The 25,785-nt window shown below is 41.3% G+C and overlaps 1 protein-coding gene across 1 annotated transcript; it reads right to left on the bottom strand.

The window, feature by feature from the left end:
* Positions 1–5,669: 5,669 nt before the first annotated feature.
* On the bottom strand, positions 5,670–23,941 carry LOC132359223 (cytochrome c oxidase subunit 5A, mitochondrial). Its single transcript, XM_059912750.1, has 5 exons — positions 23,747–23,941; positions 19,399–19,515; positions 17,509–17,630; positions 15,100–15,222; positions 5,670–5,835 (listed from the first exon to the last, which is right to left on the bottom strand). Exons 1-4 carry the CDS (start codon positions 23,850–23,852, stop codon positions 15,109–15,111), a joined length of 459 nt encoding a protein of 152 aa, XP_059768733.1. The 5' UTR covers positions 23,853–23,941; the 3' UTR covers positions 5,670–5,835; positions 15,100–15,108.
* Between the last annotated feature and the right edge of the window lie 1,844 nt (positions 23,942–25,785).

Below are 25,785 nucleotides of genomic sequence, written 5' to 3'. Positions count from 1 at the left end.
TCTTTGAAAGTTCACAACTTGCAGGTTCGTATGTAGGGGACTTACTGTATCATGTTGATTGATTTGTGGATATCGAACCATCCTTGAATTCCTGGAATAAATTCCACTTGATAATATTGTATGATACTTTAAATATATTGTTGAGTTCTGTTTCCTACTATTTTGTTGAGGATCTTTGCATCTGTGTTCATCAGGGGTGAATTTTTTATCCTGCTACTTCTTTCTGAGGTTCTCTTTCCCCATCTCACCAGGTTTCAGATTCTACCTTTTGACTTTTCCTATTATTGGTAGAGCACAGATAACTGACAAATGGAGCCTATGAATCTGTGGGTGTTTCTGGGTTTCCAGGTCACCAGCCCCACCTTAATCCCCACATTAATTCATGTCATCTCCCTCTAGGGAAGAGATATTTCCTGATCCTCATAGCATCCTCATATGGTACTGTCATACCTACTTCACATATATATAAGGAAAGTGACAGTCACAGGGATTAACTGATTTGCTGAAGGCCACAAAGTTGTATAGGTAAGAGTTGAATCCTTATCTGCCTCAAAGGCCTGACCTATTTTTATACGTCAGGTGTACGTCTTTAATGTTATGGACTGAATTGTGCCCCCACTCACCCAAATTCATATGTTGAAGCCCTAATCCCCAATGTGCCTTTATTCAGAGCTAAAGCCTTTAAGGGGGTGATTAAGGTTAAATGAGGTCATAAGGGTGGAGCTGTAATCCAACAGGACTGGTGTCCTTATAAGAAAAGAGACACCAGGGAATTCCCTGGCAGTCCAGTGGTTAGGACTCTGCACTTCCACTGAAGGGGACACGGTTCAATCCCTGGTCAGGGAACTAAGATCCTGCATGCCATGCAGTGTGGCCAAAAAAAAAAGACACCAAAGATGTGTGCACACAGAGAAAAAGCCCTTGTGAGGACACTGAGAGAAGGCAGCTCTCTGCAAGCAAGGCAGACAGTCTCATCAGAAACCAACCCTGCTGGCACCTTGATCTTGGACTTCCAGCCTCCAGAATTGTGAGAAATAAATTTGGTTTTTTGTGTGTGGTTTTTTTTTTTCTTTTTTTTTGGCCACACAGCTTTCGGGATCTCAGTTTCCCAACCAGGGATGGAACCTGGGCCACGGCAGTGAAAGTGCCGAATCCTAACCACTAGACCACCAGGGAACTCCTAAATTTCTGTTCTTTAAGCCTGTGGTATTGTTATGGCAGCCTTAGCACACTAATACAAATGACATTCTCCAAATTTTCAGAATTTACTTCCAGAGCTTAATACTTGCTCTAACATGATACTTCTAGAATTAAAATGCTGGGCAGAAAGCTAATCATAAATAAAAGCATGACCGCAGCTGTGGTGAGCCAAGGCTACCACAGAATGACAACACTTTTTTATTAAAGAATTTTTTTTTTTAAGGCATTGTTTACTTTATTTATTTATTTTTGGCTGTGTTGGGTCTTCGTTTCTGTGCGAGGGCTTTCTCTAGTTGTGGCAAGCGGGGGCCACTCTTCATCGCGGTGCGCGGGCCTCTCACCATCGCGGCCCCTCCCGTTGCGGGGCACAGGCTCCAGACGCGCAGGCTCAGTAATTGTGGCTCACGGGCCTAGTTGCTCCGTGGCATGTGGGATCTTCCCAGACCAGGGCTCGAACCCGTGTCCCCTGCATTGGCAGGCAGATTCTCAACCACTGCGCCACCAGGGAAGCCCCACACTTTTTTTTTTAACATCTTTATTGGAGTATAATTGCTTTACAATGGTGTGTTAGTTTCTGCTTTATAACAAAGTGAATCAGCTATACATATACATATATCCCCATATCTCCTCCCTCTTGCGTCTCCCTCCCACCCTCCCTACCCCACCCCTCTAGGTGGTCACAAAGCACCAAGCTGATCTCCCTGTGCTACGTGGCTGCTATCTATTTTACATTTGTTAGTATAGATAAGTCCATGCCACTCTCTCACTTCGTCCCAGCTTACCCTTCCCCCTCCCACTTTTCTTTGTTTTGAACAAACTTCCCCAACGTAGGAAAATTATGCAAAATTGGGCCAAATGAACTTGCCTTTGCAAAACATGGAAGATGGACTCCATGTGCTGCTAAGGACAAGCGCCCTGGCATCTGAACAAACAGGAGAAACTGCATTGGCAGCTAGCAAAGCTTAGGAAAGAATGGCTAGGCTTAAACCATTTTCCTAAGCACCATGATTATAAAAATGATTATAATGAATAAGACCTAATCTTATTAATCTTTCATTCTCATTATAAGCCTGCAAAGTAGCTCCCATTTTCAGATCATAAAACAGAAGCACAGGAAGGTTAGCTAACTTATCCGTAGTCATATAACTGCTATATAGAATGGGATTTGAACATAGGTCTGAATACAAACCATTATCTCACCCTATTTCTACATTGTGTTGCCTTCCGTCGGCTGATGGGTAGATGTAAAAAAAAAAAAAATGCTGGACATACTAACATCATGTCCCCTTGAGGCAATATAATTGGAATTTCACATCATCTGTGTAGTACTGGAGCACCCCCTTACCCACGCGGGATACATTCCAGGACCCCCAGTGGATGCCTGAAACTGGGGATAGTACCGAACCCTGTAAAGACTATGTTTTTTCCTATACATACCTATGATAAAGTTTAATTTATAAATTAGGCACAGTAAGAGATTAATAATAATAACAATGTAGTGTAATAAAAGTTATGTGAACGTGGTCTCTCTCTCTCCCTCAGAATATCTTATTGTACAAATTTAATGTCTTTCCATCTTAACTAAGGGCTTATCTCACTGTGGCTGTTAACTTTTGCAGTTCAAGGTTCAACAGTAAAACTAGCACAAATTTTTTTTTCCTTCTTCACAATAAAACAGACTGGAGTTGTTCTTAGACCTTAGCACCCTCAGCATAGGACTTTTTTTTTTCTTTCCTTATTAAGTCAAGAACTTTCACCTTTTCACTTAAAGGAAGCACTTTTCAGGTTCTCTTTAGCATATGCAAATTGCCAGCATTACTAGTCTTGCACTTTGGGGATATTATTAAGTTATTTGAACACAAGCACTGTAATATCACGATAGTCAACCTGATAACTAAGACAGCTACTAAGTGACTAATGGGATGGATGGGATGGAGAGGGAAGGCAAAAGATTTCATTATGCTACTCAGAACAGTGCTCAATTTAAAACATGTTTATTTCTGGAATTTTCCATTTAATATTTTTGTACCTCAGTTTACTATGGGTAACAAATTGCGGAAAGCAAAACTGCAGATAAGGGAGGGGACTACTATATCTTTGCCAGAAACGTTTAACTGGATTTTAACATGAGGAAACAGTCAGGAAGATGCAGATGCAGGACATTCTACACCACTGGCCTGGCCTCTTCAGAAAAATCAATCATATATATTTTATGCCAAACTTCTTGAAGCATGTTAATGGTACTGTGGTTATTTAGGAGGAAAAGGCCTCTCTCTTAGACGTTGCTTAAGTATTTAGGGGTAGGGGCTTCCCTGGTGGCGCAATGGTTAAGAATCCGCCTGCCAATGCAGGGGACACGGGTTCGAGCCCTGGTCCGGGAAGATCCCATGTGCTGTGGAGCAACTAAGCTCGTGTGCCACAACTACTGAGCCTGTGCTCTAGGGCCCATGAGCCACAACTACTGAGCCCACGTGCCACAACTACTGAAGCCCACATGCCTAGAGCCCGTGCTCTGCAACAAAAGAAGCCACCACAATGAGAAGCCCGCGCACCCCAACGAAGAGTAGCCCCCGCTCGCCGCAACTACAGAAAAGCCCAAGTGCAGCAACGAAGACCCAACGCAGCCAAAAATAAATAAATAAAATTAATAAATTTATTTTAAAAAAAGTATCTAGGGGTAAAGTGTCACATCTTGAACTCACTTTCAACTGATTGAGGAAAAAAGTGTGTATATATACTAGAACGAAACAAATGTAGCAAACCATTAATCGGTTTGAAATTTTTCAAAACAAAGAGTAGGGAAAGAAAAAGCTAGAGACCCCATCCTGTTAGGGTAGAAGCCCTACCCATCATCAAGCTGTGACTGTGTTCTAGCTCTACCTAAAAGTAGACCATATTGTTAGTTTCACATCTCTACTTCTTAAAAAGGGGGAAAGTGGGACGTTTTGGTAGGGAATCAGCCTTCTATAAAAGGTCATTTGTGTTAAATCTTACCAAAACTGATTTTTCTTTTCTTTTTTTGGCCACACTGTGTGGCATGCAGGATCTTATTTTCCCGACCAGGAATCGAACCCATGCCCCCTGCAGTGGAAGCGCGGAGTCTAAACCACTGGACCGCCAGGGAAGTCCCCGAAAACTGATTTTACTAACATTTCCTTACATGGCTTTAGGAGAGAAGACATCTAAATTTCAACCTAGTATTAATCCAATTCGCCTGATGCTGCAGTCTGAACTGGCTGTATTATAAGTCACTCAAACCTAAAACCTCTTTATCCAGCAGCTGGTTTCTACTATTATGGGGCTTCTAAAGTAAGACAGGATTTGTGTATTTTATTCTCTCAGGTAAACTTGGACTTCCCTGGTGGCGCAGTGGTTAAGAATCCGCCTGCCAACGCGGGGGTCACGGGTTCGAGCCCTGATCCAGGAAGATCCCACATGCTGCAGAGCAACTAAGCCCGTGCGCCAGAGCCCTCTAGCCACAACTACTGAGCCCACGTGCTCCAACTACTGAAGCCAGTGCGCCTAGAGCCTGCGCTCCACAGCAATAAGAAGCCTGTGCACCGCAATGAAGAGTAGCCCCCGCTGGCTGCAACTAGACAGAAAGCCTGCACGCAGCAACAAAGACCCAATGCAGCCAAAAAAAATAAAAATAAAAAATAAATAAAATTACTTAAAAAAAACCGAAACTCATTTACTCAGTTCTTTAAGCAGAAAGCCTCCAAATCTACCCCAGCAAAGTCTTCGATGTCCAAGGCTAATACTGTACTGCGAGGGAAGAACAGGTAGGGAAAAAAAGAGGCACTAAGGGGCTGGCTATTATCAGCACATCCTCAAGACTATCTTAATGACCACTTTAAAACTTTATTTTACCCATTTTTTAAAAATTTATTTATTTATTTATTTTATGGCTGTGTTGGGTCTTCGTTTTTCTGTGCGAGGGCTTTCTCCAGTTGCGGCAAGCAGGGGCCACTCTTCGTCGCGGTGTGCGGGCCTCTCACCATCGCGGCCTCTCTTGTTGCGGAGCACAGGCTCCAGACGCGCAGGCTCAGTAGCTGTGGCTCACGGGCCTAGTTGCTCCGTGGCACGTGGGATCTTCCCAGACCAGGGCTCGAATCCGTGTCCCCTGCATCGGCAGGCAGATTCTCAACCACCGCGCCACCAGGGAAGCCCTATTTCACCCATTTTTGGGAAGGTACACAATTTGATCTATCCCCAAGGACCATGGTACTAAGTCCATGGTACTTGCTGGCCTGTCAACAAGAAAATTCTACATGAATGACTTCTAATTTTTAGCTAATTTACCAGCCAGTGCACCCAAATATCTTTATGTAGCTGACTTTCATGTTGGGTGGTTTCCAGAGAATTGAAGCAGTTCTCTCAGCATATAACGCGGCAACCAGTGAAACCAACGACCCTATAATAGTTCTTTTTTTTTGCTTTTCAATGCAAACAGATGAAACAATACCTAATTTCAGTTCAAACTCATTTCCCTTTTATTAAAGTCCAAGTTACATTACATGGTTTGGTACTCAACAAAGGGAAACTTGTTCAAATAAGGTAATATGTTTTCATCAGTATTTCCAGGTGATTGTTTACAATCAAGTAGCATTATCAATAAATCCTTAGGAAGCCCATCTGTAAGAGAAAACATGAAAAATTAGCTAGGAAATAAAGAAAAGGTAGAAATCTTACTAAAAATAACCTTTAGAGCAACAGCCCAAGAAAATCACTGCTTCTGTGTAGTCTCTTCTGCTCTTACTTAATCCTGCCTGCAATCAACACACCAGGTACTAACTGCCTAGTTTTTTGTTGTCATACACCCGGTAATTATTGGGGTAGTCTTTTCCAATCAGAAAAGTGTTGGGGAGTTGCCCTCTTAAACAAATTTTAAGTAAAAGAATACAGTGTTACTGCAGCTACAAAATATCCTACATAACAAAGATCTTCTGGACTCCTTGGAATAATACTTGATAAATGAAAGCCCTTCCACGTTTTACAAAGATGTGCTCTCTGGCTTCAGGGAGGAGGAGGAGGTGGTAGTGGTATAGGGGTAGACAAAGATAAAATTAAGACTCCTGCTCCAAAGCAACCTGTGAAGAGAGACCTCAAAATTGGATTACAAAACCTCAGGCATTTTCTGCTCACTCTGTCAGCAGGAAGACTGAATGTAGGGATTCTCTGACTTCTAAGATTTTTTTAAAACTTAATTTAATTATTTATTGGCTGCATTGGGTCTTTGTTTTTTTTTGTTTTTTTTAGATTCCATATATATGTGTTAGCATATGGTATTTGTTTTTCTCTTTCTGATTTACTTCACTCTGTATGACAGCTCTAGGTCCATCCACCTCACTACAAATAACTCAATTTCGTTTCTTTTTATCACTGAGTAATACTCCATTGTATATAGGTGCCACATCTTCTTCATCCATTTGCGTTGGGTCTTTGTTGCTGTGCATGGGCTTTCTCTAGCTGCAGCGAGCAGGGGCCACTCTTCATTATGGTGCAGACTTCTCTCTGCGGTGGCTTCCCTTGTTGCAGAGCATGGGCTCTAGGTGCGCGGGCTTCAGTAGTTGTGGCTCGCGGGCTCTAGAGCGCAGGCTCAGTAGTTGTGGCGCACGGGCTTAGTTGCTCCGTGGCATGCGGGATCTTCCCGAACCAGGGCTCGAACCCATGTCCCCTGCATTGGCAGGTGGATTCTTAACCACTGCGCCACCAGGGAAGCCCTGATTTTTAAACAAGTGCTTATTAGGTGTGAAATTAGATGTTCACTAATGGTATCCTAACCCGGCTCTTTATCTTGTGAGGAGTCTGATATTAGCTCTTTAAATAATTTGGGGTCCACTTTTATTGAAACTTTTATAAGATAGTTTAGTTCCATCTTTTAAAAATAAACTTCTTACTCTTAGGAAGCAAATCCTCTATTTAAACCTCATCATTTACCTCTGTGAAGTAAGAGTATGGCCTTAGTAAATGCCTCAGTACTGCAGTGCAAAGGATGTGTGGCATAGTAAAAGCAATGGACTCTGGAGCCAGACTGCCTGGGTTTAAATGTGGGTTCCTCTACTAGTTGTATGACCTTGGACAATGTGCCTCAGTTCCCCATCAGTAAAATAGTAAAATGGGAATAATTATAATAATAGTAAGTACCTCACAGGACTGTTTGAGGATTAAATGAATTAATACTTATAAAGCTCATAAAACAGTACCTGACACATAGTAAGAGTTATATACACTATGTGTGTTTGTTAAATAAAATAAATATATGACTTTTTACTTATATATTTTCTGTTTTACAAAGGATTTTCTGCATACTGCTCACTACCCAGGCAAATCTGTGGCTCGTTTTATTACCTAATCTGTCATACAGGACAAGGTATCAAATAAGCTTTTATTATCAATGAATATTACTTAACTATCATATTCCAACTTGGGCACACAACAGAAGCATCAAATCAATAAAACCCTGCTATTAGGGCTTCCCTGGTGGCGCAGTGGTTGAGAGTCCGCCTGCCAATGCAGGGCACACGGGTTCGGGCCCTGGTCTGGGAGGATCCCACATGCCGCGGAGCAACTGGGCCCGTGAGCCACAACTACTGAGCCTGCGCGTCTGGAGCCTGTGCTCCGCAACAAGAGAGGCCGCGGCAGTGAGAGGCCCGTGCACCGCGATGAAGAGTGGCCCCCGCTTGCCGCAACTAGAGAAAGCCCTCGCACAGAAACGAAGACCCAACACAGTCAAAAATAAATAAATTAAAAAAACAAAAAAACAAAAACCCTGCTATTAAAAATAAACAGATGTATAAAAGCATGCATGGAGAAGAGATTAACCAAGATGGCGGAGTAGAAGGACGTGCTGTCACTCCCTCTTGCGAGAGCACCAGAATCACAACTGACTGCTGGACCATCATTGACAGGAAGACCCTGGACTTCACCAAGGAGGATACCCCACGTCCAAGGACAGAGGAGAAGCCACAGTGAGACGGTAGGAGGGGCGCAAGCAGAGTAAAATCAAACCCCGTAACTGCTGGGTGGGTGACTCACAGACTGGCGAACACTTATACCACAGAAGTCCACCCACTGGAGTAAAGGTTCTGAGCCCCACGTCAGGCTTCCCAACCTGGGGGTCAGGCAACGGGAGGAGGAATTCCTAGAGAATCAGACTTTGAAGCCTAGTGGGAATTGGATTGCAGGACTTTGACGGGACTGGGGGAAACAGAGACCCCACTCTTGGAGGGCACACACAAAGTAATGTGTGCATCAGGACCCAGGGGAAGGAGCAGTGAGCCTGGGGGAGACTGAACCAGACCTACCTGCTGGTGTTGGGGGGTCTCCTGCAGAGGCGAGTGGTGGCTCTGTTTCACCGTGGGGATAAGGACACTGGCAGCAGAGGTTCTGGGAAGTTCTCCTTGGCGTGAGCCCTCCCAGAGTCTGCCATTAACCCCACCAAAGAGCACGGGTAGGCTCCAGTGTTGGGTTGCCTCAGGCAAAACAGCCAACAGGGAGGGAACCCAGCCCCACCCATCAACAGTCAAGTGGATTAAGGTTTTACTGAGCTCTGACCGCCACAGCAACAGGGAGGGAACCCAGCCCCACCCATCAACAGTCAAGTGGATTAAGGTTTTACTGAGCTCTGACCGCCACAGCAACAGTCAGCTCTACCCACCACCAGAGCCTCCCATCAAGCCTCTTAGATAGCCTCAACCACCAGAGGGCAGACAACAGAAGCAAGAAAAACTATAATCCTGCAGCCTGTGGACCAAAAACCACAGTTACAGAAAGATAGAGAAGATGAAAAGGCAGAGGGCTATGTACCAGATGAAGGAACAAGAAAAAACCCCAGAAAAACAACTAAATGAAGTGGAGATAGGCAACCTTCCAGAAAAAGAATTCAGAATAATGATAGTGAAGATGATCCAGGACCTCGGAATAAGAATGGAGGCAAAGATTGAGAAGATGCAAGAAATGATTAACAAAGACCTAGAAGAATTAAAGAACAAACAAACAGAGATGACCAATACAATAACTGAAATGAAAACTACACTAGAAGGAATCAATAGCAGAATAACTGAGGCAGAAGAACGGATAAGTGACCTGGAAGACAGAATGATGGAATTCACTGCTGCGGAACAGACTAAAGAAAAAAGAATGAAAAGAAATGAAGACAGCCTAAGAGACCTCTGGGATAACATTAAACGCAACAACATTCGCATTATAGGGGTCCCAGAAGGAGAAGAGAGAGAGAAAGGACCAGAGAAAATATTTGAAGAGATTATAGTCGAAAACTTCCCTAACATGGGAAAGGAAATAGCCACCCAAGTCCAGGAAGCGCAGAGAGTCCCATACAGGATAAACCCAAGGAGAAACACGCCGAGACACATAGTAATCAAAGTGGCAAAAATTAAAGACAAAGAAAAATTATTGAAAGCAGCAAGGGAAAAACGACAAATAACATACAAGGGAACTCCCATAAGGTTAACAGCTGATTTCTCAGCAGAAACTCTGCAAGCCAGAAGGGAGTGGCATGATATACTTAAAGTGATGAAAGGGAAGAACCTACAACCAAGATTACTCTACCCGGCAAGGATCTCATTTAGATTTTTTTTTTTTTTTTTTTAAATTATTATTTATTTATTTATTCATTCTTGGCTGTGTTGGGTCTTCGTTTCTGTGCGAGGGCTTTCTCCAGTTGTGGCAAGAGGGGCCACTCTTCATCGCGGTGCGCGGGCCTCTCACTGTCGTGGCCTCTCTTGTTGCGGAGCACAGGCTCCAGACGCGCAGGCTCAGTAGCTGTGGCTCACGGGCCTAGTTGCTCCGTGGCATGTGGGATCTTCCCAGACCAGGGCTCGAACCCTTGTCCCCTGCATCGGCAGGCAGGTTCTCAACCACTGCGCCACCAGGGAAGCCCTCTCATTTAGATTTGATGGAGAAATCAAAAGCTTTACAGACAAGCAAAAGCTAAGAGAATTCAGCACCACCAAACCAGCTCTACAACAAATGCTAAAGGAACTTCTCTAAGTGGGAAACACAAGAGAAGAAAAGGACCTACAAAAACAAACACAAAATAATTAAGAAAATGGTCATAGGAACATACATATCGATAATTACCTTAAACGTGAATGGATTAAATGCCCCAACCAAAAGACATAGACTGGCTGAATGGATACAAAAACAAGACCCATATATATGCTGTCTACAAGAGACCCACTTTAGACCTAGGGACACATACAGACTGAAAGTGATGGGATGGAAAAAGATATTCCATGCAAATGGAAATCAAAAGAAAGCTGGAGTAGCTATACTCATATCAGATAAAATAGACTTTAAATTAAAGAATGTTACAAGAGACAAGGAAGGACACTACATAATGATCCAGGGATCAATCCAAGAAGAAGATATAACAATTATAAATATATATGCACCCAACATAGGAGCACCTCAATACATAAGGCAACTGCTAACAGCTATAAAAGAGGAAATCGACAGTAACACAATAATAGTGGGGGACTTTAACACCTCACTTACACCAATGGACAGATCATCCAAAATGAAAATAAATAAGGAAACAGAAGCTTTAAATGACACAATAGACCAGATAGATTTAATTGATATATATCGGACATTCCATCCAAAAACAGCAGATTACACGTTCTTCTCAAGTGCGCACGGAACATTCTCCAAGATAGATCACATCTTGGGTCACAAATCAAGCCTCAGTAAATTTAAGAAAATTGAAATCATATCAAGCATCTTTTCTGACCACAACGCTATGAGATTAGAAATGAATTACAGGGAAAAAAACGTAAAAAGGACAAACACATGGAGGCTAAACAATACGTTACTAAATAACCAAGAGATCACTGAAGAAATCAAAGAGGAAATCAAAAAATACCTAGAGACAAATGACAATGAAAACACGACGACCCAAAACCTATGGGATGCAGCAAAAGCAGTTCTAAGAGGGAAGTTTATAGCTATACAAGCCTACCTAAAGAAACAAGAAAAAGCTCAAGTAAACAATCTAACCTTACACTTAAAGAAACTAGAGAAAGAAGAACAAACAAAACCCAAAGTTAGCAGAAGGAAAGAAATCATAAAGATCAGAGCAGAAATAAATGAAATAGAAACAAAGAAAACAATAGCAAAGATCAATAAAACTAAAAGTTGGTTCTTTGAGAAGATAAACAAAATTGATAAACCATTAGCCAGACTCATCAAGAAAAAGAGGGAGAGGACTCAAATCAATAAAATCAGAAATGAAAAAGGAGAAGTTACAACAGACACTGCAGAAATACAAAGCATCCTAAGAGACTACTACAAGCAACTTTATGCCAATAAAATGGACAACCTGGAAGAAATGGACAAATTCTTAGAAAGGTATAACCTTCCAAGACTGAACCAGGAAGAAATAGAAAATATGAACAGACCAATCACAAGTAATGAAATGGAAACTGTGATTAAAAATCTTCCAACAAACAAAAGTCCAGGACCAGATGGCTTCACAGGTGAATTCTATCAAACATTTAGAGAAGAGCTAACACCCATCCTTCTCAAACTCTTCCAAAAAATTGCAGAGGAAGGAACACTCCCAAACTCATTCTATGAGGCCACCATCACCCTGATACCAAAACCAGACAAAGACACTACAAAAAAAGAAAATTACAGACCAATATCACTGATGAATATAGATGCAAAAATCCTCAACAAAATACTAGCAAACAGAATCCAACAACACCTTAAAAAGATCATACACCACGATCAAGTGGGATTTATCCCAGGGATGCAAGGATTCTTCAATATACGCAAATCAATCAATGTGATACACCATATTAACAAATTGAAGAATAAAAACCATATGATCATCTCAATAGATGCAGAAAAAGCTTTTGACAAAATTCAACACCCATTTCTGATAAAAACTCTCCAGAAAGTGGGCATAGAGGGAACCTACCTCAACATAATAAAGGCCATATATGACAAACCCACAGCAAACATCATTCTCAATGGTGAAAAACTGAAAGCATTTCCTCTAAGATCAGGAACGAGACAAGGATGTCCACTCTCACCACTATTATTCAACATAGTTTTGGAAGTCCTAGCCACGGCAATCAGAGAAGAAAAAGAAATAAAAGGAATACAAATTGGAAAAGAAGAAGTAAAACTGTCACTGTTTGCGGATGACATGATACTATACATAGAGAATCCTAAAACTGCCACCAGAAAACTGCTAGAGCTAATTAATGAATATGGTAAAGTTGCAGGATACAAAATTAATGCACAGAAATCTCTTGCATTCTTATACACTAATGATGAAAAATCTGAAAGAGAAATTATGGAAACACTCCCATTTACCATTGCAACAAAAAGAATAAAATACCTAGGAATAAACCTACCTAGGGAGACAAAAGACCTGTATGCAGAAAACTATAAGACACTGATGAAAGAAATTAAAGATGATACCAACAGATGGAGAGATATACCATGTTCTTGGATTGGAAGAATCAACATTGTGAAAATGAGTATACTACCCAAAGCAATCTACAGATTCAATGCAATCCCTATCAAATTACCAATGGCATTTTTTACGGAGCTAGAACAAATCATCTTAAAATTTGTATGGAGACACAAAAGACCCCGAATAGGCAAAGCAGTCTTGAGGCAAAAAAATGGAGCTGGAGGAATCAGACTCCCTGACTTCAGACTATACTACAAAGCTACAGTAATCAAGACAATATGGTACTGGCACAAAAACAGAAACATAGATCAATGGAACAAGATAGAAAGCCCAGAGATTAACCCACGCACCTATGGTCAACTAATCTATGACAAAGGAGGCAAAGATATACAATGGAGAAAAGACAGTCTCTTCAATAAGTGGTGCTGGGAAAACTGGACAGCTACATGTAAAAGAATGAAATTAGAATACTCCCTAACACCATACACAAAAATAAACTCAAAATGGATTAGAGACCTAAATATAAGACTGGACACTATAAAACTCTTAGAGGAAAACATAGGAAGAACACTCTTTGACATAAATCACAGCAAGATCTTTTTTGATCCACCTCCTAGAGTAATGGAAATAAAAACAAAAATAAACAAATGGGACCTAATGAAACTTCAAAGCTTTTGCACAGCAAAGGAAACCATAAACAAGACGAAAAGACAACCCTCAGAATGGGAGAAAATATTTGCAAATGAATCAACGGACAAAGGATTAATCTCCAAAATATATAAACAGCTCATTCAGCTCAATATCAAAGAAACAAACACCCCAATCCAAAAATGGGCAGAAGACCTAAATAGACATTTCTCCAAAGAAGACATACAGATGGCCACGAAGCACATGAAAAGATGCTCAACATCACTAATTATTAGAGAAATGCAAATCAAAACTACAATGAGGTATCACCTCACTCCTGTTAGAATGGGCATCATCAGAAAATCTACAAACAACAAATGCTGGAGAGGGTGTGGTGAAAAGGGAACCCTCTTGCACTGTTGGTGGGAATGTAAATTGATACAGCCACTATGGAGAACAATATGGAGGTTCCTTAAAAAACTAAAAATAGAATTACCATATGACCCAGCAATCCCACTACTGGGCATATACCCAGAGAAAACCGTAATTCAAAAAGACACATGCACCCGAATATTCATTGCAGCACTATTTACAATAGCCAGGTCATGGAAGCAACCTAAATGCCCATCAACAGACGAATGGATAAAGAAGATGTGGTACATATATACAATGGAATATTACTCAGCCATAAAAAGGAACGAAATTGAGTCATTTGTTGAGACGTGGATGGATCTAGAGACTGTCATACAGAGTGAAGTAAGTCAGAAAGAGAAAAACAAATATCGTATATTAATGCATGTATGCGGAACCTAGAAAAATGGTACAGATGAGCCAGTTTGCAGGGCAGAAGTTGAGACACAGATGTAGAGAATGGACATATGGACACCAAGGGGGGAAAACTGCGGTGGGGTGGGGATGGTGGTGTGCTGAATTGGGCGATTGGGATTGACATGTATACACTGATGTGTATAAAACTGATGCCTAATAAGAACCTGCAGTATAAAAAAACAAACAAAACAACTAATACTAAACTTTCATTGGGTTATTTGTATGGAAACATGTTAATATAAATGTTTCAGACATTACATGAAATTTCTAAAAATCTTATATTTGTATTTGTATGGAAATATGTATGGAAATATGTTAATATAAATGTTTCAGACATTACATGAAATTTCTAAAAATCATATTTGTATTTGTATGGAAATATGTATGGAAATATGTTAATATAAATGTTTCAGACATTACATGAAATTTCTAAAAATCATATTTGTATTTGTATGGAAATATGTATGGAAATATGTTAATATAAATGTTTCAGACATTACATGAAATTTCTAAAAAAAAAAAAAAAAAAAAAAAAGCATGCATGATGAACACCTTGTATGTAGTAGATTACCTTTAGTTGGGGGAGGTTAAAGGCCTGGAATTAGGGAAGAGGTACAGAGAGGGCTTCAACTCTAATGTGAAACCTGTCATTTCTTGGGGGAGGGGGGAAACTAAAGCACACATGGCAAAAATAATAATATCTCAAAATCTGGGTGTGGTTACACTTATTCCCTATGCTATTCTTTATGCTTGAAATATTTTATATAGATTTTAAAATAAGGCTTTTACTTGCCTTTATGCCAGTAAAAGAATAATTATGACAACTAGAAACAACAATTCTAGCTCCTTAAATTAATCATCATAGGTACTCTCTCAATCTCTAAGCTCATAGCCTCTAACAAGGCCACAAAAAGGTCTTACTCTGAGAATACTGCAATGCCACTCACTCACCCCTCCCTGGATTCTTTCCTGCCTTTTTCAGGTATGTAGCTTACCCATGGGGTTTACACTTTGTCAAGGCCCAGTTCCTCTGGAGTGGAGATTCCCAGTTCATTTAAAGTTGGTCTAAGTTCCTGGATGACATAGGGGTAGATTTCCTTATGAGGTCCTGCTTTGTCCTGATGGCAAAGAAAATAGTCACATTTAGCTCTCAAAAGCTGTCTCTATTAACAAAATGAACTTGAAAATGCTTTTCATCACATATGCAGAGGCTAGTAGCAGAGAATACAAGTCACCTACTTTTAAGTTAACATATTTGTTCAAAAAAGAGCAACTTGGGACTTCCCTGGTGGTGCAGTGGTTAAGAATCTGCCTGCTAATGCAGGGGACACGGGTTTGAGCCCTGGTCCAGGAAGATTCCACATGCCATGGAGCAACTAAGCCCGTACGCCACAACAACTGAGGCTGCGCCCTAGAGCCCGCGAGCCACAACTAATGAGCCTGAGTGTCACAACTACTGAAGCCCGCGCGCCTAGAGCCTGTGCTCCGTAACGATAGAAGCCACTGCAATGAGAAGCCCGTGCATCTCGACGAAGAGTAGTCCCCACTTGCCGCAACTAGAGAAAGCCCGCGCGCAGCAACAAAGACCTGACGCAGCCAAAAATAAAAAACAAAACAAAACAAGACAGCAACTTATATAGGCACTATTCAAGGTAGGTTTTTTTTTTTTAATTTTATTTATTTATTTTATTTATGGCTGTGTTGGGTCTTCGTTTCTGTGCCAGGGTTTTCTCCAGCTGTGGCAAGCGGGGGCCACTCTTCATCGCGGTGCGCGGGCCTCTCACTATCGCGGCCTCTCTTGTTGCGGAGCACAGGCTCCAGATGCGCAGGCTCAGTAATTGTGGCTCACGGGCCCAGTTGCTCCACGGCACGTGGGATCTTCCCAGACGAGGGCTCGAACCCGTGTCCCCTGCATTGGCAGGCAGACTCTCAACCACTGCGCCACCAGGGAAGCCCTCAAGGTAGGTTTTTAAGACACCTGGAGACTAACTAAGACAACTGGACTAAACCCAAGGGAAAAAACATTTTAAAGCCTTGAGTTACTGGAAAAGAAGGTGGTGATGACAGAATTTTGTGAAGGCAATTAAACATGCCTAGCAGGCAACAGTAATAATTAAATTATCACAGAAAAAAGTTTTTTGATTTGCCTCAATTTGAGACCCTAACTGAATTAACTACTGGTGCTGAATGGATTGATAGCCTACAGAACCCTTAATTATCTTACCCATTTTAGATAAAGTAATATCATACTTACCCTCTTACAGACCTTGAATTTCTTTCTTATAGAACACAATGTCTTTTCACGGAGAGCCACACTTAGAGAGAATACTTATTTCCAAGGCAAGAGAGTTTTGATGAATACTCACCATAACATACAATCACACCCATATTGTCATAATATTTGTTCCTCAGGGACAAATATTAAAAAAGTCAAATGGACTAAGACAGTGCCAAAATATTACTCTTCTGTCTTTAACAAATTCTAGGTCTCCTTAGCTGTATTTGCTAAATAAAATTCTTATTTAAAATTCCATGCACTAATTTGTTCATTACAGAAAAATTAGAAACTATAATCAAATAAGAGGGAGGAGAATAAGTATATATCCTCTTACATTTTGATCATTCTCTCTATACTTTTTAATAAAATGGGGTCATACACCGCAAAAGTATTTCATAATTTCCTTCAGTTAATATACTATGAATATCTTTAATGTTAAACACATTTCTACAACATTAATAATAACCTCTTCTGGGAAGTCCCACCTTAAGAAACCACTAGCAACATTTAATTTCATATCACAAACAGCACAAAGATAAAGCGTACATTCTTAATTATTCCTTAAGGTAAATTCTCAAATGGGATTGCTGAACAAATGGGTATCAAGCATAACTTTTTTTTAAAAATTGGTACTTTTTAAAAAAAAATTTATTTTTATTTATTTATGACTGTGTTGGGTCTTTGTTTCTGTGTGAGGGCTTTCTCTAGTTGTGGCAAGCGGGGGCCACTCTTCATCGCGGTGCGCGGGCCTCTCACTATCGCGGCCCCTCTTGTTGCGGAGCACAGGCTCCAGACGCGCAGGCTCAGTAATTGTGGCTCACGGGCCCAGTTGCTCCGCGGCATGTGGGATCTTCCCAGACCAGGGCTCGAACCCGTGTCCCCTGCATTGGCAGGCAGATTCTCAACCACTGCGCCACCAGGGAAGCCCCAAGCATAATTTTTAAGTCTCTGAATAAATTCTACCAAACCACCCTCCAAAAAGACTGTAATTGCAATGTATATTCCCTCTAGCTATGTAAGAACTAATTTTAGGTATTTTAACAAATTCAGAAACACAGACTATGCTAATACCTAATCAATAGTCCACCTATTTCCAAAACAACTTTAGCATTGTTATTTTACTGACCTTAACAACCTCTAGGATGCGAACTGCACTAGCAAAATCATTTAAGCGTCTGCATGCCCTCAAAGCAGCATCAATGATTTTGGGTTCTGGAACCAGGTCATAGCCAACAAGGGTGTTCATCCCTGTCAAATTAAAAAGAGGGGTCATATCAACCTGGAATATCCTCACTTAAACTATGATTTAGTTATTTGTATTTTTATTGAACCATAGACATGTGATCTTGTCTGTTTGAGCCTCTATTCTCTTATCTCTAAAATGAGATAATTGGGAATTTCCTGGCTAGGGAGGACTGGTTAGGACTCAGCGGGTCCACTGCCAGGGTCCTGGGTTCGATCCCTGGTCGGGGAACTAAGATCCTGTAAGCTGCATGGCGCAGCCAAAAATAAAATATTCTAGATAATGAGATCATAGTGGATCTTCCACAGTGAGTCAGTGAAAAGAACTATGCAGTAGCATGCAGACGGAAGGAAAAAAACCTCAAGAGTTTTCTTAAATGCAAACCCTATTTTCAAAAGTAGCTGGTTTCTTTTCAAACAAGAGTGCCATTTTCAACTTATATCTTTAACTCTTAGTACAATGTATGTACTTTGATTGCTTTAAAATAGATCTGATTGGAAAATAATCTAAAAACAACCAGAGAAATGCTTAAGAAGAGGTAATGAAGCCCAAATGAGGACATTAAGGAGATACAGAGAGCCATTAGCACACAGTCACAAACATTCAACCAGAAAATGACTGGGCATGATTACTTTTGGCTTGGCACAAAATGATACATCATAAAATTTAAGATTCTCTTAATGGGAATGCAAAACTGCTGTTCTTTTCAATACTTCTGCTTAAGATTATCCAATAAGAATTTCCCCAGCTGCAGCAAAATGGTGTCATTACATTCCTGCAGAGAAGTATGAAGCACTTAGATTTCTTGCTTTTATTTATTTTAAAATATTTAAAAGAAAGGACACCAGTGACTGCAATGCTAGAATATAGTCATAGAGAATGAACTCTTGGTCTGAGATAAACTTCTTACACTTAAAATTAGTTATCTACCAGTCTACTAGCCTGGTTATTATTAATGCTACTTACTTATGTTAAATGTGTACTTACAAATTTAGGATAAACAAGTTCTAGCTTATTCAGATCGGACACTTATTCAGGGCAAGACAAATCATAACTGAGAATAAAAATAGCAAAAATCCCAAACTATTACCAAGAGGGGAAGAGAACCAAATGACTACTTGCGTAAATTATCTAAAAATTACACAACTGTTAAATCTTGCTCACCCTGGCCTATCATTATAGCAGTGATGATTTTGTCCCCCAGGAGACATTTTTAGTTGTCACAACTGGGGGTGTGTGAGGGTGTTGGCATCTAGCGTGTAGAAACCAAGGATGCTGTTAAATATCCTACAATGCAAAAGACAGCCCTTGCAACAAAGAACTGTCTGGCCCAAAATGTCAACTGTGCCTCCTTTAAAACCCTGCTTTACAGGAAATACTCTGGAAACTATAAACTTTCCTAATTGCAAGATGCATGACAATACTCAGTTTGCATGATACATGTTTTCAAAATACAGTTGACCCTTGAACAACATGGGTTTGAACTGTACAGGCCCACTTACACGTGGATTTTTTTCAATAAATACTACAGTGCTACACGATCCGAAGTTGGTTGAATCCGTAGATGGAGAACCTTGGACACAGAACTGCAGATAAAGAGGACCAACTGTAAAGTTATATGTGGATTTTCTATGTGGGGGTGTGTGTCGGTGTCCCTAACCCCCCAAATTTTTCAAGGATTAACTGTAGTTACTTTCAACAAAGTAGTGGAAGACTACACAGCAGTTCATAACTCTATACTAAAACAGACACATATGCCTATGTTCCAATTACCTTTACGCAATTCCCAAGCATCAATATCTGGCTTATTGAAGTATGTCACCCAGCGAGCATCAAACTCCTCATCTGTCTCATGTGACCCATGGGAGTAGCAGCGAATTGACTGGATAGCTATAGGGGAGAGAGAGCAAAAACTTCAATGTATAGAAGTAGTACTTGACATATCTTGCCAATACATAAAGTTTTTTGTTTTTTTCTTTTTTTGGTGTCTTAAAATACACATAACATAAAATTTACCATCTTAACCATTTCTAAATGTACAGTTCAGTGGTATTAAATACACTCAGTGCATGAAGTTTTGAATCAGCTATGTATGTCATGGTAGGAAAATTATTCAGCAGGTCAAATGAAACAAATCTTATGTACTGATTTGAAAAAAATCTTAAAAATTAAGCACAGAAAAGCAAGTAGAACAAAAAGTACTATGTATGTACGTTTATGCTTTTATCCCACTAATGTGGAATGTTGGCATGTAATTGTTAAGAGCAGTTATCTTTGGAAGGAAAAACTTTATTTCTTTATACATTTATTTTTATGATAAGCAATTATTAATTCTTAATTTAAAATAATGTCCATTCTTGGGAATTCCCTGGCGGTCCAGTGCTTAGGACTCTGCGCTTTCACTGTCGAGGGCCCGGGTTCAATCCCTGGTCGGGGAACGAAGATCCCACAAGCCACTCAGTGTGGCCAAAAATAAAATAAAACAATGTCCATTCTAGTTCTTAACCAAATTTATAAGATACACTTTCTTGATAAATTAAAAAAAAAACTTATGCTCTCCATTAAATTATATCCCAAAATAAATTATACATCCTGACAAAGCAATGGTAATTTAAAAATTGTTTTATCAAACTACAGCCCCCTCCTTGAAAATTCTAATTAAAAAAGTGACTTACACCTAATGGAAAAAAGTTTTACTAGATTTCTAAGAAGTGAGATTTATTAATATAACACTATCAAGAAAATAGGAAACAGTATTCTGCTCTCAATCAATATACCCTTTCTAGTACCATATGAAAAGCCTTCCCATTTTTAGTTTCTGCCTATCAAATGGACAGTGAATTGGGAGTTAAGAAATCTGAATTCTATCTAAACAGCCTCTGAATGGAGCAGGAGGTGGGAGAAGGCATTTTTACCTTTGGGTTTTAGGAGGCAGCGGAGCCTAGTGGTCAGATGCTTCTAGGCTCTTCACTCTCCCACTGTTTGGCCCTGGTAAAATTAACTAAAGTTTTATATTCCTTATGTATAAAATGAGGATACCACTACCTTAGCAGAGTATGATGATTAAAAATGAAAGCAAGGTAACACTTTGCCCAGGGTTTAGTACCTTGTACGTAGGTACTCAATGAATGGTAGTTTTAAATTAATCCTTATCTAGAAATGTCTTAATTGATCTTCTGTTTATGGAAATCCTAACTTATAGAAATAAAACATTCTTCAAGTTGCATTTCTTGTTATATGAATTAGACAAGCTTGGTATAATTTCTAGTTATTTTTAAAGGCTTAACATACCAAAAATAACACTTTAGCCCACTGTTACCAAAAATTTGTAAACTACTGTTTTTAAAAACTAAAGTTATCCCTAGCAGAATAAAGTGCAAGTATATAATCGAAGTATAAACTGCTTACCAGTTCCTTATCAAGTTAAATACACACCTACCATACCCAGTAATCTCACTTCTTAGTATTTACCCAAGAAAAATGAAGTATATAATTCTCTCCAACCACCCAGAAAAGCATTTCATGATAACAAATTTCTTTTGCTCACTGCTGGGCATGGGCATGGATTTCACTGGATGACTGTGGCTTTGTTTTGTTTTCTAACTATGAAAAAGATGGCTAGCAACTACAAATCCTAGACAGGGAGATTAATGGATCACCTTCGACAATTTGTTCACTTTCCTTCTGAGAGTCCCAAATTACAAACTGGTTGTATTCAAAAACAAAAAACAAAAACCCTGTATGAGACAAGTATTTAGAATACCAAGCAAGCACTGGGAACACACATAGCTTCCAGGTTGGGAAAAACATACCTCCCACATGGTTTAAATTATATTCCTAATTCCAGTAATGGGTAGAGCAGGATCTATTCTTGTAGTTATTATGGACATGCTTAAAATTTTGTTTAGGTAAACTATACAGGCATCTTTTCCCTCCCCCACACCACCCCTACTTAAGTACAGCATTTCCACCTAGTTTTGAGGCTTGTATGGTAAATTATTTTGGAAAACAATTACTCAGTGCTTTTATATAAACTAAAGATTCCAGACTAGGAAAAGGGAAGCAGCTGTAAAAAATTGGGACATTTCTAGGGCTATAATCTAAAAATCTATTTCTAACACTGCTTTCTGGCATTCAGTTAAGCAATCTTTTTTTAAAAAAAGGCTAACAATATATTTAGAAAAATTAAGAGGCACATTAATCCCCTTCAATAACTAATCAGCTCAGACAAGGCTCAGAGAATGGACATTTTGGTGGTGGTGATTCTAGGAGTAATGGAAAGAAGTGAACAATGTAGAGGGTACATGAACAAGCTCAAAGGCAGGGTTACAGAGGTGTAAGGCTTAAGAGCAGTCATGAACCTTGGGATCCTAAGGCTGGAAATCTATAAATGTGGGAGTGGTGCAGAAAAGGTTGGAAGGTAATAAAAAGTGCTACTTAAATGTAGCCCTGCACCAAGAAAGGAAAAGCGGAAACTCCTCCCACCTTTTCAGAGCTATCAGGGTAAGGACAGGTGCCAGGATTGTGTAACTTTTAACGGTTCACTAGAGAATCTAACCATTATTCAAAACATTTAATTATCTAATTCAGCAGTTATTGGAAAACAATTCTGTTACAAGTTGGAGACTTCTCCTGGGACCAAATATGGAATTTGGGTTGCTACTTACCTACAGCAAACTTGAGGCCCCTCAGGTAACCCCTCCAGAGCTCTTTCACTTGACCTTGGATAGCCTCATCCAAGAATCTTAGTCCTTTCTGACTTTTAATTGCATAAAACCTCTTCATCTCATATTGATAACAAACCTGACCTATAATATGCAAAAATGAAATGCACTATAAAAAAGCAAATATGTATTAAGCATTTGTGCCAGGAAAGGTGCTAAGAGTTACATTATCTCAGTTAAACCTCACAACTACTAAATATTATCCCAATTTTACAGATGAGGCAACTGAGTCTTAAGGTTTAGTTAATAAGTCCATGGTCACACAGCTAGAAAGTAGCTGACACAAATGTAGCCAAGACTGCCTCCTTGTGGCAAATATTTAGGTTTATAGGACAACACCTAAAATAAAGCTTTTTATGAATTATACTGAAGAGGGTGACTAGAGTGCCTAGAAGATAAATCACTATGTCCAAACTTACTAACAGTTTGAGTTCACGTGTTTAAATACGCATGCTTAGGGGCCAAATTTCATAATGTCGCATATACTACCACCATGGACCAAAATCAAAGTGCAGTTACAATAATTAAAAGTTCCGTGCTGGACACAAAGTTTCCCGGAACACATATAAGGGGAAGGCAAAATAAGAGACAGCAATCAGCAGACCATCTCATACTCCAACAATCAGGCTTCTAACCGGAAGCCAAAAATAATGCTTCCCCATGTTTGTAGAAGCCACTATTCCTAGGTCTGTGGTACCCAATTTTCGAAAGAGTAATATTCTTATCATAAGACCTATCAACAGTCAGGCTTTCTTCCAGACCTCAGGAAACAACCACACACGTCGATCTATCGTGAAAATGGAAGAATTAGAACGTGGTACAGCAGTCTCTAAAAATAGAATGGTCTGAGAAAGTGACAAAACGCTAACCGAGAAATGTCGGATGAAACGACTGTACTGCGTTCCACACGGAACTATAACGCATTCTCGGAAGAAGCTGGGGGCGGCGGTGCCGGGGTCCCCGGAGGGACCATCCCCCCCCGCCCCTACCCTGAGCTCAATGTCACCTTCGCCGAAGCGCTGCAGGCCGGCGGTGGCCACTCCCAGTCATGTGGCCGCGGGGTCAGCGCCGGGGCAAGGTCACGGCCCGGGGACCGAAGGGGTTCGGTGGGCGCTGGAGGTGCGCTGCGCCCCCTCCGTTGCGCCCACAGCAGGTCCACACTTGACCCGTCCGCGGTGCCCGCACCAGGAAGTCACGCCGAGGGAGGCCCCGGGGGCGCGCCCTCGAGTCCTCCACAACTCGAGGCGGCGGAGAGAACGGCCAGCGGTCACCAGGTTCGGCCGCCGGCCCGCAGGGCAGGAGCTAGGCCTCTGGGCGAGCCTGCCCTCGCGTGGCGGCGGGGGCCCAGGTCACCGCAAGGACACGCGGGCGCGGACAGTGGCAGGCGGGGGCCTTACCGGCGGCGGGGCCGGGGGCCGGAGTGGGGTGCAGGAGGCCTCGAGGGCTGGTCCGGGCGACTGCGGCTGCTGCTACCGAGCAGCGGCGGACAGCGGCGCCTAGCATGACGGTGATGGCGGCGCGCAGGATAAGGCTGAGGAGAAGCCGGGTGTGAGCTCAAGACCGCTCGCGAGCTCGTGGGGGCCGGACTCACGCACCGACGCACGGCGGGCGGAGCGTGAGGGCCCGCCCACTGCGGAAGGGGGCACCACGCGGCCTCGGGCGGGCTACGGCGGCGCGCTCAGGACAATTTATTTCGGCGCCGCTCTCCGCCGGCTCGCTGGTCCCGTGGACTGCAGCGGCGATCGTGGAGCGAGGATGGAAGGAAGAAGGCGAAGAGCCGTCAGTGGACCGTAGCGTGGTTCAAGTCTGGCTCGGGAGGCGACTCTAGCACCTCAACATGGGAACAATAACAACGACAAATTATTATAAAAATACCTTCTTTGCTTTACCCCCCTGTTTGAGCCTAAAATAAGAGAACGAGTGGGACAGAACGACTGCTTACCTATAAGGGACCCAATTAGTAACTATTCTTGTACCACAAACCCGCAAGCATTCAAAAAATGAGTCCAACCACTTGACGTTACAGAGAAGGAAACGGGCTCAGAAATTAGATTCCTTGCCGGCAATCGAGGCTCTTTTCACCTAATCCCCAGTTCCAGGACTCACCTGGATATTTCTGGTGAAAGGCCCTCCCCCATTCCCTACAGGAGGGGGTTGATTAAGTTCCAAGACTCTTAAACGTCTAATCTGGCTTCACTAACTGCATTCTGACCTTGAGCTCCTGGGCAGTGAGACCACATTCCCCAGGCCTGAATTATCTCGGTGCCACAAGGAGTTAATGAGACAAGTCTCATCTTCTCTTGTTATCCCTCATTCTCTATCGCTGGATCTGAGGAAAGAAAAGATGGACATTCAGTCTCCACTTCCGGACTCTAGGCCCTGTCTCCAGGGTGTCAGTATTGGCCCTTCTCTGTTTCCTACCTAGCAGTGCTTTAGGGGGTATGAACCTGGCTGGGAAAATTATAAAAAAACTTTTTTTCAAAGCACCTGTCCTCAACTTCTCCCACCAACCTAACGAAAGGACACCTGGGGAAGGTTTCACCTCTTTGATTTAAATTAATATTCATCAAATCTCCAAGAGCTGGAAGCTCAGGATGAGATCAGGGCTCCCATAATTAAGAAATCACTGGGAAAATAATCTAGAAAGAAGTGGGTATATGTATATGTGTTACTGATTCACTTTGCTGTGCAGCAGAAGCTAACACAACACTGTAAATCAACTGTACTCCAATAAGGATTTAAAAAAACAAAAAACTATAAAAACTTGAAAAAGAAAGAAAGAAAGCACTGGGCTGGGAGTTCCATAGCAGTCCAGTGGTTAGGACTCGGCGCTTTCACTGCCATGGCCTGGGTTCAGTCCCTGGTGGGGGAACTAAGATCCCTGAAGCCTTGCGCAGCCAAAAAAACAAAACAAAACAAAAAACCCACTGGGGTATATGGCAACTGAATCCCAACTGGTCTTTGCTGTCAGTCTCTCCACTTGGCCTACAGGACCTTAGATTGGCTACAGGAGTGTTGCGTGTTTTTGTTGTTGTTGTTTTCAGAAACAATTATGACCATAATTTATTATGTGCCACTGCATGCTACAAACTATTTATTATCCCATCTAAGCCTTATAACATTGTTGTGAGATAAGTATTTATCCCTATTTTATGGATGAAGAAATAGACTCAAAGGACATTGCCCAAGAATCACACAGCTGATAAATAGTAGTGCTTAGATTTGAGGCCAGTTTTGTCTGACTCCAGAAATTTTCTTTCCCCACCACCCATAAAGGTAGGCTTTGCTGGCTTCCCAGCAAATTCTGAATCCCCTGCTACTTTGAGGGCATTTCTAAGCTCTCATCACCTGTTTTAGGTTTTTTTTTATTGCTGCATACCAATTTACCACAAACTAAGCAGCTTAAAACAATATCCATTTATTATTTCCCAGTTTC

The sequence above is a fragment of the Balaenoptera ricei genome, chromosome 2 (genome assembly GCF_028023285.1).
Source record: "Balaenoptera ricei isolate mBalRic1 chromosome 2, mBalRic1.hap2, whole genome shotgun sequence".
Taxonomy (NCBI): Eukaryota; Metazoa; Chordata; class Mammalia; order Artiodactyla; family Balaenopteridae; genus Balaenoptera; species Balaenoptera ricei.
Note: the sequence above shows the minus strand (reverse complement) of the source record. Positions and strands in the feature narration are given on the sequence as shown.